The sequence below is a fragment of the Juglans regia genome, chromosome 10, assembly GCF_001411555.2.
Source record: "Juglans regia cultivar Chandler chromosome 10, Walnut 2.0, whole genome shotgun sequence".
NCBI classification, from domain to species: Eukaryota; Viridiplantae; Streptophyta; class Magnoliopsida; order Fagales; family Juglandaceae; genus Juglans; species Juglans regia.
In genome coordinates, this window is record NC_049910.1 from 31464472 (window position 1) to 31482230 (window position 17759).

A 17759-nucleotide genomic window follows, 5' to 3' on the forward strand; every position below is an offset into this window, starting at 1 on the left:
CCTTGCGCCAATTAGATGTTTACAATACATTTTCTCATGGACATCTCAATGAGGAGGTTTCTATGGAGTAGCCAATGGGCTATGGGCCTTGGCCAGTTTCATTTACAATTTCAATTTAGCATGTATTTGAACTACAAGATAGCTAGCTAGTGGAGCTTGGGCCTTAGTTTTATTTCCCTGTATGTTTTTAGTGTTTGCATGGCCCCATGTAAGGTTCATCTCCTTCATGTATGAGCCAAGGGCTCTAGGGTTTGGTTATCGAGAAAGTTATTGAATATTTTATTTCTATCTTTTATCATCTTCTTCATTTCTTCAATGGAGGTACTCCCCTCGAAGTGGGCTATTTTTGTGTATTTCTCTTTTAAGTAATAGAGGTGTGTTACACATTATAATTACAGGTAGTAATCTACAATTTCTCCTGCATCTTACCTCATGGCTAAAGTCTAAATTTACTCTGAAGGACTTAGATCCTCTACATTATTTCCTGGGGATCAAAGTCATTCTTGATTCTTCTAGTGTTACTTTATCTCAATCCAAGTACATCACTGATCATGTACTACATCAGTCCAAAATGGCCGGGGGACTAAGCCAGCTTGTTCCACACCCCTTGCTTCAGGCTCTAAATCATCTCAACTTACAGGTGATCGATCCTCTCTTGAAGATGTCATCGCCTATAGACGGATTGTTCAATTAACCAGACCCTACCACATACAAACAGCAAGCAAGAGTTGTGCCATGTCGGATGAGCAAGAAATTGCTTTCACAGTGAACCAACTTTGTCAATTCTTTCAATCTCCTACCACAGCTCATTAGTTTGCTACCAATCGATTCCTACACTAGCTTAAGAGCTCTCTACATTATGGATTGTTTTTTGGCAAGGGTTGTTTCCATCTCAATACCTTTCGTGATTTACATTGGGTTGTTCCGTTGATGACAGACGATCCACTACAGATTTTGCCTATCTTCTTTAGATCATGTTTGGTTTCCTGGTGTTCCAAAATATAGTCGGTGATCTCACACTCGAGTACTGAATCTGAGTATTGTTCCATGGCTATTTTAACTGCTGAATTATCTTGGCTTCGTATGCTACTACGTGACCTCCATATCTACCTTTCCTCTCTCCCTGTGTTGTGGTACTGTGATAATCTTGTATATCTTACAATCGCATTAATCTATTTTTAACAGTAGATATGTTCGCTATAAGGGTTGACTTCGTCTCAGTTTGTCTCGCTTTAATCCAAACTCATGCTTTGTGAATTTCCATGTGGTTGAGGGGAATTTAATGTCTTATCCAAATCAATTACACCAGTTTCCTGCACTACTTTGAATTCTTCCCTGCCACAACTACAACGTGATAACACTTTGTGTTATATGAAAGTTTAAATTCAATAGAAGTTGTATACATTAGTTGTGATAAACATCATCCGTAAACCTCATCTGTATATGTTTAAATTTCATACTATGTTATTACTCTTACAGTCGTCACCATGAACCGGCCAAATAAGACTGTTGCATGAAATATTACCAATCGAACACCCGCTCAAATTCTCCACCCCACCCTCGACGGCCACAAAAAAAAGTCCCCTCCATCTGGAGAATGGGGCCCAGCCCACGAAAGAAGTGGAGCATCCACACCCGACCCGATATAATCGCCAAATACGAAGTCTTGGAGCGCGTTGGCTTCGGCGCATACTCTGACGTCTACAGAGCCCGCCGGCTATCCGATAACCTCATTGTCGCTCTCAAGGAGGTCCACGACTACCAGTTTGTGTTCCGCGAAATCGAGGCCTTCGAGATCCTGCAAAATTCACAAAACGTCGTGGTTCTTCACAAGTACCTCTGGTGGGAGGATGGGAACGAAGACGTGGTCTTTATATTGGAGTACCTAAGGACAGACTTGGCAAGGGTGGTCAAGGAGGCAGAGAGAAAGGGCCGTGAGATTGGGATCGACGAGTTGAAGAGGTGGATGGTTCAAATTCTCTGCGGAATGGATGCCTGTCACAAGAACGGGATCGTGCATCGGGATTTAAAACCTGGTAATTTGTTGGTATCGGACGATGGGGTGCTCAAGATCGCGGATTTTGGGCAGGTAAATTAATTAAAGTTGTCAAAGTGTTTTCCTTTCTTTGCTTGATGAAAAAAAAAAAAAAAAGTGAAAGGAATTGGATTTGGGAGTGAAAGGAAATTTATGTGGAATTTAGACAAAAATTAAAAGTTGAATAAAATATTATTAAAATATTATTTTTTAATATTATTATTTTTTAGATTTGAAAAAGTTGAATTGTTCATTATACTTTGTGTGAGAATTTAGAAAAATTATAATAATAAAATGATATGAGATGAAATCATTCTTATATCCAAACGTGGCCTTATTCTTGTTGCTTCTCTCTTGATGGTTCTATTAATTTTGATGTTGATTACAACTTCGAATTTTATATGTTTTGACCATTTGGAGTTTATGGCTCGAGTAAAGATAGATATAGTTTTAGAATATGTAAGTTTTGCATATTATTTTTATAAAATAATAAGATCAATTATTAAAAACAAAAACAAAAACAAAAATTGCACTGTCGGGATCCCACTATGTGGCTGGAGAGCCACTCTTTCAAGAAAGAGCAATGCTACACAACCTCCCATTCTCCACACACCACATTTTTTTAAAATTTTTTAATTTTTTAATATTTAAAAAAAATTGAGTTTATTTTTTTAAAACTAATTCAATTTTTCTATTCATTATTTATATATTAAATATTTGATAAAAGAAAAAAATAATAAAAATTAAAAAAAGTGTAGTGTGTGGAGATTGTGTGAATAGTAAGAGATTGTATAGATTTTTTGTTCAAGAAATGGGTTCGTGGATTATGGTGAATTAGAACTGATTTCTAGAGGCAATGGCTTAAAAGGATTGTGGTAGTCATTGATTGCTACGAGGATACAAGTGCTCTTAGTTCTTAAAATTAAGTGGTTCCATGCCCATTTTATATAATACGATCCTCTCTATTTCACTTTGAAATGGATAGTATCTATTTAGTGAAAGAGAAATGATAGTTTCAGTCGTGAGTGCACAAGCGACGTGTAATCACTTTGAAAAAAATGAATAAATATGAGACTCACATGAAAAAAATTAATTTTTTAGATCTTATTTTTTTTCAAAGTAACTATACGGTACTTGCGTACTCCACGACTGTATATAACATTACTCATTCTTGCATTTTATATTTCAAACAGAAGAGTACTAGTGTACACACATTTGGATGGATGTAATTGGGACCTTCTGCAATTATATCATGATCTTTTGAATGATGCTTTGGTTCTGGTTATTTATTCAAGATTTGAAATGTTCTTTGTTGACTCTTGAGTTAGGCGGGGATACTCCTGGAACCTGGATATGCTGCTGCCTACAACAACGACCCACAATTTTACGAACAAAACTTTGAAAATCTGGAAAATACCTTAAAAGCCACCTGAAGATTCTCCTGGAATACACATTAATTCATCTTGTCTTGCTACATGCTCGAGAAACGACATAGAGGATGGTCCTTTCAAGATCAGTTCATTCTCTTATGTGGGTGAAGAGGCCGGTGGAGATGATAGACAAGGTTATTGTTTCACATCCTTGGCCGACCGGTACTCGTGGGTTCATGGCACCTGAACTACTCTATCGATCGACAGACTATGATTTAGAGATTGATCTGTGGTCGTTGGGTTACATATTTGCGGAGCTTTTTACTCTGGAGCCCTTTTTTCCTGATCGATACTGCTCATATTGATCAGCTCAGCAGAATTTGTAGCGTCTTGGGAAACTTGACTGAGGAAGTCTGGCCAGCTTGTTCTAAACTTGCTGGCAATCAATAAGGTAGAAAATCCAATTGGCTTGGAAGCGTGCCTGGCCAACCTCTCCCATGAAGAAATCTCTCTGGTCAAAAGACTTGTCTGCTATGACCCGGCTAGGAGAGCCACGGCAATGGAACTGCTCCATGACATGTATTTCAGTTAAGAGCCTCCTCCTCTTCAGGTTCCCTTATCTAAGTTATGACTTCCTTCGACCAGAAGTACCGGGCAAAATGGGGGACTCTCCTGAAGGATGGTATGACTACGATGAAATGGGTTCAGATTCTGATTTTGAAGACTTTGGCCATGTGAATGTTACTAACACCAGCTGTGGCGGAACCAAAAGTACTTCGACTTTGGGCGGCAATTTCGATCTATACGATGACGACTATGCTTGCATTCATGCGTATATGTATGTATATGTTTATATTATACACTTTGATGTTTGTAATTAAAAAACAAAATACATTCTAGATGTAATTTCATTTCATATTCCTTCAATTTATAACAAACATTTTTTTTTTTTTTTTTATCGAACTCGCTAATTGGTAACATTAAAATTTTTAACTCAAATGAAATAAGAACCCCACGTTATATTTTTGTTCATGTATTTTTCATTAAGTATAAGATTGATTCATTGATTGAAGAAACTTTGGAAAGAATATGCAAACGTTTGAAGGTTTATGGAAAGACGTTTTAATTTTTTTTTTTTTAAATGAATGACTTTTAGATTTTATAAAAGAAATATATATAGATATATAAATTCATAATTTAGCAACGGAATTTTGAGTTTTTTTTTTAACTCATATCTTTAAGTTTTTAAATTTTTTGAGGTATATTTTTATTTTAATTTTAATTTTTTTTTTCTTCATGGTTAAAGAAGTAACTATTAGTGAATTTGTATTTTTTTAGTTTTTCTTAATGGTTAAGGATGTTTGAAAAATAGTTAAAATAAAAAGAAAAAAATCATTTGCAATAGTGTGCACATATGTACCTAAACATTGTCCTTTTATAATTTTGAGGCAAAACTTATGGAATTAAGAAAAGATAGAAATTGTTTTTTCATACTTTAAAGAGCCTCAAGAATTTTAGATGAGATTAGAATAAAACTTTAATATGTTTGAAATATTTCAAGAAGTTTACATATTTCTTGGGATCAATATTATTTTTTCACCAAACTTTATTTGAATTTAAATAATAATAATTAATTAATTAATTTTTGGCAGGCTGGGGGCCATGCCCCCTTCTAGGCTAAACGAGGTTCTGCCAATGAGAACCAGTGCTGGTTTTTCCATACAGTAGTTCCCTTGAGCTCAAAGGTACTCTGTTTTGTTAAATTACTTGGTGGCTTTTTGTTTGATGAGATGTTGGAAAATCATAAGTTTATATGAGAATGAGTAATATTATATATTACACTCTCATCTTATTTTGATTATATTAAGTGATATATGATACATTCATCATTAAGGGTGTTGAACCGGACCGGATTTTTTCCGGATCCGGTCCGAAACCCGGAAATCCGGGTGCATCCGGGCGGTTATCCGCCCGGATTACACCCGGGCGGTTAAAAAACTCCGGATCCGGTTACGGATCCGGTCATGTGACCCGGTTATCCGTAACCGGGTCATTTAAAACGAAAAAAACCCGCCCCTTTCTCTCGTCTTCAGTCTCGCTTTGCTGTCTCGACTCTCGAATAGTTAGGGTTTCTCGTCTTCTCGAATCCGTCGTCACTCTCAGTCTCGAATCTGCCTCGTCTTCAATCCGTCGTCTATCTCGGTCGCTCTCGGTCTCGAATCCGCCTTCTCTCTCAGTCTCTCTCGAATAGTTAGGGTTTGCTGTCTCTCTGTCTCGAATCCGCCTTCTCTCTCAGTCTCTCTCGAAGTGCTTAAGGTATTTTTTTTCATTTGCTCTGTTTTTCACATGTAAGTTTTAATCACTGTTTTATGTAATACTCGGTTTGTTTAGTTTATATTATTTTTCCTTTGCTCTGTTTTTCACATGGGATTTAGTTTTGTCAGACATCGTGGGTCAACGAGTTTTGGACGTGCTGTGAGCATATGATTATGGTATCCAATTATTATAAAAGCAAAACCCAAGTAAATACTTTGTAGCAGTAATGAATTTTCAAAACTTTCATCACAAATAAAATTCAATTTAATTCACCAACAGATTCCCGTGTTCATTATTTTGGGATAGCTGGTTTGAATTGGAAAACACTTCTCAAAGTTCATTATTTTTTTCTTTGAAGCTTATTAATTTCATTGGTGCTAAACCTACCCTTTTGATATTGGGTACATTGGTGTTAATCATGAGCACCTTGTGTTTCGTGAGTGTTATTATCATGAGCACCTTGTGAGTTGCTTAAGGCAATATTTGGTTGTGTACATTGGGTTATATCATGAGCACCTTGTGTTTCGTGAGTGTTATTATAGTATCCTGAGTTTTGTATTGAGTACCAGTACTGGGTTTTTGTATGGGTTGAGTGCTGAATTTGATTGTATAGTTGAGTGTAAAAATTGGCAGGTTTATATGTTTGTATGTGTGTGTATATAATAATATATATACATGTATATATTGAATAATATTGAATTCATTTATAGCACCCAATTACCTAATTAATTAGAGGCCAGCATTGTAATTGGGGACTCAAGTACTCCTCGGCATAGTCGACCAAATGTTTAACCAAATTAAAGAGACCAAATGTTAATGATCTAGATGTGCTCCAAATGGATCTCATTTCTTATGGAACTCTTAAAAGCCTTCAAAGCCTCAATCTGAACTTCTAGGCTTGATTCTTCCGATAGAACAGTCACTAGAACAGCACAAGTTATGACTATTGCCAAACTTATACTTTAGATGCCATTGATATAGATCAAATGCTAGATACTGATCATATATGGAAGAATGAAGATGAATTGAAAGAAGCATTTATAATAAAAATAACCAGCTAATAGTTGGGCCACAAACCTTGACTCTTTCCAAACAAATTTTGTCACTGCATGGAAGAAAAACTTGGTTCTCTGAATCATACCAAGAAACCTATTTTTGACTCTGAGCTCATCTAAACATGACAAATACATATCCAAAAGCTAATGGAGGTACAAACGAAAACATGGCCCACTTTTCCTTCCATAATGTGGAAATAAATCCCATATATCTTGGATTCATATCAAGTTTCCTTGACACATTTAGCTGGATGGAACCAATGAGTAAAGTAGCAAGAAAGGATGGTGGGAAAAGTTCATTAATCTAAGCTAAAGTCCAAGATTTCTAAACAAGGGTCAGTAGAGAAACTAATGCAAAAGCAGCACACTGATCTTTGAAATCTAGCATAGTAGTTTATGTAAGATTTAATAACAGAGTTGAGAGAAATGCAGCTTGAATACTGCTTGAGTATATTTTACTGATATATATATATAGATGTATATACATTGTTTATATGTTTGTAAAAATTGGCAGGTTTATATGTTTGTATGTGTGTGTATATAATAATATATATACATGTATATATTGAATAATACATGTATATATATATACATGTATATATTGAATAAATTATATCAATTTATGGTTGGCCAAGAATAATAAAATTTTAAATGAAGAGTAAGGTTGTTTTTTTCTTTTATCTTTTAGCTATTACATTACTATTGGGGCCGCTGGACATTTAAGAGTCCATTTCAGATATAGTTATTAAGGGTATTACCTGTATGGTGCGGGAGGGGATGGACCTACCCCCGCACCCCGCCCCACATAATTTATAATTTTTTAGACTCAAATTGTAATATAACTTAAATTATAATTTATAATTCATACATTCAAAAAGAATATAAGCTCATTAGAGTTATATATTATTCAAACATGTTTATATGTTTGTATGTATGTATATATAATCATGCTTTAAACCATTAAGTTGCATGCTTGATGAGTTAGAATCAAATGGAGTTCTTTTTCATTCTTGGGTTTTCATGCAATTTCTCAACTGCTAAGCACTTGAAAGACTAGCACTGCATGTACATCTGAAAGCCTTTTTCCTCCCATTTGCCTCACACAGCTAAGCTGTCCATGCAGTAAGAATGTGCTCATGATTGTGCATGGTACCTGTAACATCAAGTCATTTGCTGTCTTCCAGAACTCATCATTTAGATAGGTAAATCAATTGCAATTCTGTTTCAATTGCAGTAATCTGTTTCAACAATTTCTCAAAGGTTTTTTTTTTCTAACAGTATTATCTTAATTATCTTATTTTATTTTTTTAAGTAGTTTCAACCACGCATCTTTTATCTTTATTAATGATGGTCTTTGCAGTTGTGGACAAGTGAATTTAGAAGTGGAAGTCAGGCATGTTTGCTGTTTGCCACAGCAAACATTAGTGTCATAATCATGCTGCATGGATATTGCATGTATCTGAGGTACTTGAATACAAATGATGGAACAACAAAGCCAACCTACTTTTCTGTTGAGGGTTAAATGTTTGATCAACAGGTTCAATAAACAAGAGATATTACCTGTTAAGCTACTAGTTGTTATTTGTGTGTGTCATCAGTGCATTGTGAACATTTGAACTAAAATTTGCAGTAACTTTGTATAGGTTATTCTACTTGAAAAGTACCAAGAGGGTGCTTGGATTATGACCAATTGCTGAATATTGCAGGGTTGTTCATGGCCCTGCAGCCCCAGATTATGACCACCTCGGTTGCTGTTGGATTAAGAGGTGTAAAGCTACATTTTGCCGTTGTACAGGTACTGAGAGCTGTACCAATGTAGAAGTTTTCCATGCATGTTTGTTTGCATGGATATATATCTTGCATGTACATGAATATTCATCATCAATGTTGGTGCATTTCTTTTTTATATACATATATGCTAGACTACCTAGAGAGAGAGATTGATGGATTTTAATTATGATTGTAAAACTTTCCATCTGTTGGATTTATAATCATGTTATTGCTGAATCACAGGCAGCTCTTCCACAAGGGATTGCACCATTTGTCTTTGCAAGAGAATATGAGTTGAATACAAGATGTGAAGACTAATAAATTTTGATCTTTGTAAATTTATTTCTTTTGTTTTTTGTAAATTTATGCTTTAGTTTAATTAGTTGTGATGTATTATTATTTCTTTTATTTTTTGTAAATTTACGTCTTACATTGTGATGTAATAACAATATTATTTATTTTACATTTTTATTTATTTTGTTTGTTAATTTATTATCAGAATTTAAAAAAAAAAACTAAGTGCTAAAAACAACATTTTTTTAAGTTTTAAAGTCTTTTTTAAAAAAAAAAAAAATTTAAAACCGGATTAAAATTCGGTTATAACCCGGATTAAAATCCGGTTATAATCCGGATCCGGATTAAATCCGGATATCCGGTTATAATCCGGATATCCGGATTGAATCCGGTTATCCGCCCGGATTAAATCCGGATTTAATCCGGGCGGATAACCGCCCGGATTTTAGCATCCGGATCCGGATCCGGTTATGGCTGGATATCCGGATCCGGATCCGGATCCGGATGAACACCCCTATTCATCATCATTAAATGATAAAGAAATATGCAGTAAATGATCATTTAATAATGATAAATGTGTCACATCATACTTAATGGGATGATAATATGGTGTATAAAATTTTTCATTTTTCTATGCATGGAGGATTGCAAGGGTATCTTGTTGTACAATTATTTTGTACATTTAAATAATGGTTGAAGGCAGATGAAGGCACGTTATTTTGTATGTTTATTTTTGTGTAATTTTTTTTTTGTATCTAAAACACTTCTTTTTTGAATAATATGCCTCTAAAATGAAGAAGGAGACATGTCTTACTTTTGGAAAAAAGGTACATCTTCCTATTAGTTTAATTTTTTGGGATAAATAATAATAATTTCACGTAGAACTTGAATTCCTATTCTACATTTCATCCTAGTAATTAAATAATTCATATGGTAAGTTCACTTATTAAAGAAGAGTATAATCTACACATGAGAAAGTGTTAATATAATGTAAATATTAAAATTTACTTTTTCTCATTGAGTTTTTTTAAATAAGTCATGACTCCACAATTACTGAAATTCCATAAATTACGGGGCTACTTGTGATCGAGAAGGGCACTTAACTAATAATCACTCATTAACGCGACATTATGAAATAACAAAAACCTTTTCTTTCAAAAATAAAAAAATAAAGAGCACAGAACTTTCAAAATAAAAAGATTAGCTTACGTATCTTGTACGACTATTTTATATTTCTAAATAAAATTGAAGATAATTTAGTAATATTAAAATTTATTTTTAATAAAATTATATTGCATTGATTATAATACATTATAAAATAATTATACGTGTATCACATACTCCTTGTGAGATTTGACAACTAGAAAATAAAAGGAAATCACAACAAAATAAAAAAAGAAGAGGAAAATGGAATGTTATCATCAATACCATCTTGTAGGTTGCGTTTTGTTCTCAGATATTTTGTGAATAATAGTAAAAAATAATAAAAATTAATAATAAAATATAAAATAATAGTAAATAATAATAAAAAATAGTAAAAAGTGAGAAAAAATAATAAAAAAATAATAAATAGTAGTGGAATGTTCTATCCAAACAGAGCCTTAATATGCTAAGCCTTGTTAAGATCAGCCACACCTTTTTCAAGGATCAAAATCCCTAATTTTATTACAAACATTCCGCATAAATGGTTGACTTGTATGGGAGGGGGGAGACTACGAAAAAGGGACATGAAAACTTCCACAGCATGCCCTTCCTAACTGTGTAAACACCTCATCAATATATTGCTATCTACCAGTAACTCCCCATGATGCGCCAATGATGATGTATCGATCACCAAAATCTGACCACTCTTAACTATATAATCCTTCAGAACATATTACTGCAACTTTGGCTGAAACTTGATACAGCGAACGATTATTCCTTTCCCCGCTCAACAAGCGCGTGCACATTTTAGTCTTGAGGAAGAAGTGCTATCTCAATTTCTTGAAGCGATTTTCCTTTGGTTTCAACCACATTTCGTTTGACAAACATTACGGCAACTAAACAAAAGGTAGTAAAAATCGAGTACAAGAGCTGTCGCCCAAGTTGCTCCAGCAATTGCAAGAACAGCAACCCCACAAAGAAATTGATCACCTGAAGAAATACAGGCCAAGTAACCAATGAGAGTTCAGAACCTAGGAACCTGTTCCAATGGCTATGCTATGCTATTCTGACATAGGATCCAGAAGCTAGCTCGCGCGGATATAAAAGCAAAAATGAAATCGAAGGAAACAGGAGATAATTACCCAATGAACTGACATACAGACTGCCATAGCTTTTGCCCTAATGCGGCTGGGGAAAATTTCGGTTAGGAGGAGACCTGGAACTGGACCAGCTCCAAGAGCAAATGTAAAGACAAACCTGGGCAAAGAAATTCATTACCATGCTACAGCAGTTTATTTTTCAAACTTAAGATGTCACGGTCTTGGTGGTTTTGCATTTGAATATATTTATAAAAAGTGCATCAATCATAAGTTCATCATCAAAAGATTATACTCACAGCAGCATGCCGCCAACTGATAGATACAAAGCTCCAGAGCCTGATATATAAGAACTTGCTGCAGTGACTTGAAGGGCCATCGATATTGCCTGTGCAGATATAATGCAAAATGTTCAAGACCAGGCTCCTAGATTATTAACACAGCCCCTTTCCTCTGTGATGGAAGATTATACAGTTCACTTTTCAATACAACATCACTCTTCTCTCACTTTAAATTTGAGAGCCAATATCCAGGAGCTCCTTCTTAGTACCATAAAGATTCGTGTGCATGCATTCTTGAGCAAAAAAATTTCCAGTATATATTTTAATGGCAATATCCAATCATGGTCTGTAGAGATACATTTTACTTATCATTTTGTTTTCTGGGATTTCAAAATACATGATATGAAGATTTTCTACATATCATATATTTCCAGCGTTTATACTGTAAAATGTGGAAAGCGACTGGAAATACAATTTACCATGCCAAAAAAGCTCCACAGGAGGAGGACCCTTCTTCCAAGTTTATCCATCAAAATCATAGCAATAACAGATCCTGGATAATAAAAAAAAAAAAAAATGTATTGTCACTAGACAGAATGTATCATCCTAGATACATAAGCGGGCTACCATGAACTGAATTAATACCTGTTAAATTTGCAATTCCTATGAAGACATTTGCAAGGGTTGATGGCACTCCCGCACTTTTAAAAACAGTCGAAGAGAAATAAAAAACAGCATTTATACCAGATAGCTGTTGTAAAGCAAATATGGTTGACCCAATAAAAACAACTGCAAAAGGAATGCGTGAATAACAAAGCACTTTTGGAAAGCCCAAATAGAATAAAAGACAGGAGAACAAGCATGGTGACGGCAGCCATGGATGCTCCAAAAAAAGAGACAAATATACTTACAAATTCCGAAGAAGTATACAAGAAAAGTATTCGTATCTACCTCTAAAATGGCGACCATAAAGCAACTCTGACATCTTCACAATATCAGAGTCACCATCCCTTTCTGACTTGGATAATTCAGCCATTGCATATTTGACATGTGATCCTCCTAGAAGCTTCTCAAATGCAGTTTCAGCTTCCTCAGTTCTTCCTTTCTGTATCACAAAAATGAGAAACTGTAAGTGTGTGTCTTCAGTAATAGTACTTACACAACAAGTGTACAAATTTATGGTCCATTTGATTCAATATAAAACAAATAATTTATGGAAAACTTTTTCGACAAATTGTACAAGAAAACAAATATTTTTCTGGTGTTTGATTGTCACTTGAAAATATTTTTCAGGAAACACATTTTGTGATTTGGTGCATATAATCTTTTACGTAAATGAAATTCTTTTTTTATAGATGTTATACTAATGCGTCAATTTATACTTCTATAATAAGCTTTTTATGAACTAACTAGTGCTAAATGCAAAATTAGTCTTTGTAGGTTTTCTTAAAGTCAAATTGCTCTTTGCGATTTAATCAAATTTTGTTAATCCCTGAGCTTTTAAAATTGATCTAGTTGGTTTTTTTTAAGTACTAAATTCTTGATATGTTGGTATGGAATGCCGTGTGTAATAAAATTAAGGGAAAGTAAAAAATATAAAAAGAAAAACTAAAAACTTAAAAAATATGTTAAAATAAAAGAAACCAAAAAAAGAATATTACAACTTAAAATATTAAAATATCTAAATATAAAATATTCAAAAATATTATATTTAAAAAAGGTGGGAAGGTGGGGAAGGCGAGGAAGATTAGGGAGAGGAAAGGAACAAAAGAGAGAGGGAATTGCGGAGTTTTATTTGAGCTTCAAGAGTGGAAATTGGTTTCTGGAATTTTTGAGCTGAAACCAATTTTCAAAAAAGGAGGCTTGAATTTTTCATTGACTGAAATAGTTTTCTGTTAACTGGCTTTTCGAAGCGTATCCAAACCTAATATAACTATTTACAGAAATCAGACATCGGAGTAGAGCAAGTAAGCAAAGAAATTGAGAATTTATCCCAAGTTATATAGTATGAAGACATACCAGGCCAACTTCCATAGAAGAAATTTCTTGATAATTAAACAAAACTTTAATTAAAAGAATGCAACAGGTGGACTTGCATAGAAGAAAAAAAAAAAGAGAGAATGAAAAAGAGAGACAATAAGTTTGGTAGCTAATACAGTAATAGAACTCTTATCTTTGTGCACATTTATGTTCATCTTACTTATCAAAAAAAAAAAAATCATTGTGCACATTTATATTTACAATCATGAGAGAGAGAGAGAGTGTTTCCATGATTTTAGTCTGCATAAAAGAAAATACCAGAAACTTTGTTCTCATGTCTATTTGCAATTATGGTATAAAGAGAGCACAAACACGTCAAACGGAGGAGGAAGTGCATATAAAAGAGAGAAATCAAGAGTTCAGTGGCCTCAGGAGGGTTATAAGAACACTAAGTTCTTTCACGCAGGGTATGAAGAATCAGTCGAAAAGGACTCTGTTAACCAAATGGCTTTTGAGTTAATGTGGTTGCTGTTGCAGTGAGTGATTATAGTTCATCTTGCAATGTGTTTTCAATTTGATTTAAATAGGAATTATCTAGTTAGGAGTTCATTCATTCTGAGTTACAGAAAGCAACTACTGAATACAAGGAAAAACAAACCTTATACAGCCAATGGGGACTCTCTGCACAAAACATCACAGCAACAAGTAGTATTGCAGCTGGAATTGTAGACATCCAGAAACAGATGCGCCACCTGAGCACATGAATTAAGAATGATATCAAACTGCCAAAAGTGAAAGGCAGATGCTGAGGAATCTAGAATGCATATTTTACCAGCCAGCAATTTCTTTAACAGGGATTCCAATAAACAGAGCTCCAATAAGTCCCAGACATGTCGCAATTTGAATAAAGCTTCCATATGTACCCCTCACAAATGCAGGAGAAACCTACTTCACACAGATGGGACAAGATCAGAGAAGAAACAAGCACTTCCTAACATCAGTAACCAATAAAATTTATCCTAGAATCAATGAGACAATAATGAAACAAACCTCTGTCACATAGAGAGCAGCAACAGGAGGGCCCAAGCCCATTCCAGTCCCAACAAAAAACCGTCCCAAAAGCATACCCGCAAGATTTTTGGTTGATGCACTGGAAACTCACATTATTGTTTATTATTGATCACTAATAATACAGTTACAATAAATAGAAGTACAAAAACATATCCAATGTGAAAGAGACTATCAGGAAAGAATCTATAATCATTTATATTTGTAGACTTTGAACAAGTGAAAAATAAGAACCATTTATATTTGTAGACTTTGAACAAGTGAAAAATAAGAACCAGAAGGCTATCATCTGCCAAAAAAAAAAGCATGCAGCAACTTAAGGGACATATTAAATCTTAGTGTCGCAGATGGGACTATCAATGTGATTTGATTTTTTTAAAACCCATCTGCAATGATCCTCCATATACAAAGAAAAAAAAAATGTATTCTAGCTATAATCCAGGAGTGTGAAACCAACAAGCCCCTTTTATCTTTAGAAAATAACTGTTTTCTTGCATATCCAGAGTGGTCCAGAAGGTTGAGATAACTACTATAAACTAAACTTAATGTACGAGAATATATAATATATGAGAGGAAAAAGCCAAGATTGCAACACAAAACTCCATTTAGCACTCAAGTGGGATTATTACAATTTATGCTATTAGTTTTGTTAAGGCATCGGCATACCTCATAGAAGCACCAATAATCATAGGCAAAGCACACAACTGAAAAGCTCTACGTCGCCCAACCCCATCAGCAATCCACCCACTGAGAAGAGATCCAACAAAGGCGCCGCCCAGACATGTACTCACAACCAGACCTTCATTTTAAACAAATGAAAGAACCTAATATATTAGAGAGCTAGATACAGAAATCAGACATCGGAGTAGAGCAAGCAAGCAAAGAATTGATTCAATGTCACCTTCTGCCAAGGCATTCCCACTGAAACCAAGATCTACAGAAATGCTTTCAAGTGGCTCATTGACTACTCTGTACAAAGCAAGTATAAAGGATAAAAATTGCAAAAGAGAGAAATATTGTTTGCATGCGTCATAATCAAAGAACACTTAAGAAACAAAGAAAAAGAAGGAAGGGGGGCTGAAAGTTCAAAGACAGAGCACCAACCCCATATGGTATCCAAATAAGAATGAAGTTATGGTTGCAACAACTACATGCGGGAAAGAAAGCCTCCATGAAGGGCTTGAAGTTTCTGGAGATGTACTGCTCTGTAGTAGAGCTACAAGATCAAGACACGCAAGAGTAAGCCCAAATAGCAATTTGCTTGGTCATGTTCATGCAAATCGGAAGTTTATGACTAAACTACACCAATACTACTTTCCCAAGGTAGGAATCATATATACTCTAAGAGCACCTATACCACCTTCTCCATCAGCTTTTTCATCTTACATTTTCAATTGCATATACCAAATTAAAGATACAAAAGGAAAGCATATATGAAAATTGGCATCAAACCCCACGGCCCACACTGCATAATTTGCTAGAACTATGTTTAATACAATGATGTAAAGTTCATTCCACTCGGAAATAAGCAATTCTTCAAAGCACAAAATTCAAGTTGAAGTTATCTGTGTTCAGTACATTAATTCCACAACCAAATCCAAGTAAACAACATGTAGCATATGACGTTATTAGAATTGAAACGACTCTTTGCCAAGTTTAGTTTTAAATAATCGATAAGATGAGCTACCTGAGTTTTCTTCCATGTCAACTATCTTTACGAAATCTCTCGATGGTATGCGCTTGTACATCAAGTAAGCTTCACGCTGACGTCCCAGCATGCCAGACTTTGACCAACCCTTTTCTTAGATTTCCTAATTTGGGGAATTTAGCAGCAACACTATTATGTTGCATCCACTGTATATCAAATTAAATTAAACTATTATGTGCATTAATTAAAATAATTACTCAGTATAATGAGACATCTAAGCAAACCTATAACAAGGTCACAATTTTCCATTCTCAACCTATGTTTTCTAAGCAACTAGACTTGTCCTCTAGCCGAAGAAAAGAACAAATTAAAAAAAAAACACACAGCAATGCACAAAGTTGATGTGATTGCCCAACCCGTATCACAATGCCGAACACTATATTTGGCCCAAAGAAACCACATTTGGAGAGCTGTCATGTCATCATTTTGGTAAAACTTAATTGTATGGTTTTTTTATTTGTATACTCATTTGCCATATTTAAAGTACAAACTTAGGACTAGATACACATCTACTAAAAATAAAATAATACCTAGCTACACACAACAGCTAGTAAGCTTTTGTCCTGACATAAATTTCATTGATTCACTAAGATTATGAAGAGGATTACAACACTCTGCTTAATTTCCGAGAAGATGCAAAGAACTAATATGATTTTAAGCCTCCAGTTGCTGCGATCTACGCCAAACAACAATTGTGCATCGATTATGAAGTAATGAAACAACTAAAATAAATTCTAGCAGAAATTAAAGTCTTGAAGAAAGAGTGAAGTAATAAGACAAGCTGTTTTTTTTTTAATCAATGCAACTCTGAAGCAAATACATACGACTCGAACCAAATGAAACACTTCTAGAGCCAAAACTAAAAACGATCGATACAGAAGGCACTGCAGTAAAATATGGAAGAAAATGGCTCGTAATAAAGGAAAACAAAGCTGAAAACGTACCGATCGACTAATAATCGAATAACAGATCTGAAAATATGAGCGAATTCGATAGCAGGCTTGCGGGCCAGTGGAGTTCTGGAGTCTCGCTCCGAGACGCTGACGGTGACCGAGTCGAGAGTGAAAAGGCAAGAACGAGAATTCTAGATTATATCGGCGGAGAAAGCAACTATGCGCGATATCGTGCAGCACGGTGTCCGGTGGTTCTAGACTTCCAGTGAGGAAGTTAAACTAGAAGCCAGGATTTCTATTTATTTACGGAGAAGCAAGGACAGAGCCAGTGATGAGCCACCACGTTTCTCTGTACAGTTCACAGTACGAAGAAGAAAAATTAAAAATGACTCGAAATGCTTGTAAAGAGACGGGTGTCGCCACCTGAATTGCTTTCACTACTTCACTGTTGCAGTTAGTGTTTTGTCTTTTAGTGCCCGTAGAGAGACGCGTGTCACCACCACCTGAAGTGGGCCCATTCTTTCCCAGTCGTTGTTTGGTCTTTTACTGCAGTAATATATCATATAAAAATAAATATAAAAAAAAATTACTATTAAAAATATTGATATTATCTAAAAATAAGGCTCAGGTCTAAGGAGACGTTTGGATTCGCAAGTCATCTCAATTCATCTCAGTTCATCTCAACTCATCTCACTATTATTCATTACTATTCAGTAACTTTAACTCACAAATCTCACTACTATTCACAA

The 17759-nt window shown here is 34.8% G+C and overlaps 1 protein-coding gene and 1 pseudogene across 3 annotated transcripts; one reads left to right on the plus strand and one right to left on the minus strand.

The window, feature by feature from the left end:
- Nucleotides 1–1597: 1597 nt before the first annotated feature.
- Nucleotides 1598–8864, plus strand: LOC109014690 (annotated as a pseudogene).
- A 1528-nt stretch (nucleotides 8865–10392) lies between these two features.
- Nucleotides 10393–17352, minus strand: LOC108997874 (probable plastidic glucose transporter 2). 3 transcript variants are annotated; one of them, XM_035695007.1, is made up of 14 exons: nucleotides 17062–17352; nucleotides 16097–16220; nucleotides 15514–15625; nucleotides 15311–15378; nucleotides 15076–15208; nucleotides 14392–14491; nucleotides 14174–14286; nucleotides 14000–14093; nucleotides 12313–12466; nucleotides 12007–12150; nucleotides 11841–11914; nucleotides 11380–11468; nucleotides 11126–11240; nucleotides 10393–10973 (listed from the first exon to the last, which is right to left on the minus strand). In XM_035695007.1, exons 2-14 carry the CDS (start codon nucleotides 16185–16187, stop codon nucleotides 10791–10793), a joined length of 1470 nt encoding a protein of 489 aa, XP_035550900.1. In that variant the 5' UTR covers nucleotides 16188–16220; nucleotides 17062–17352; the 3' UTR covers nucleotides 10393–10790. The 3 variants fall into 3 exon arrangements, with proteins under 3 accessions (XP_035550900.1, XP_035550899.1, XP_035550901.1); XM_035695006.1 differs by having other exon boundaries at nucleotides 16097–16263; nucleotides 17062–17351; XM_035695008.1 differs by lacking the exon at nucleotides 12007–12150 and having other exon boundaries at nucleotides 16097–16263; nucleotides 17062–17351.
- Nucleotides 17353–17759: the final 407 nt, after the last annotated feature.

Excerpts from the sequence above, each read along its gene's own strand:
- LOC108997874 (XM_035695007.1), bottom strand. The coding sequence starts at position 16,187 with ATGCTGGGACGTCAGCGTGAAGCTTACTTGATGTACAAGCGCATACCA. Across the intron at positions 14,287-14,391 it reads CTGCTCTCTATGTGACAGAG|GTTTCTCCTGCATTTGTGAG; the intron begins GTTTGTTTCATT and ends TGTGTGAAGTAG. Across the intron at positions 11,469-11,840 it reads TGTGGAGCTTTTTTGGCATG|GCAATATCGATGGCCCTTCA; the intron begins GTAAATTGTATT and ends ATATCTGCACAG.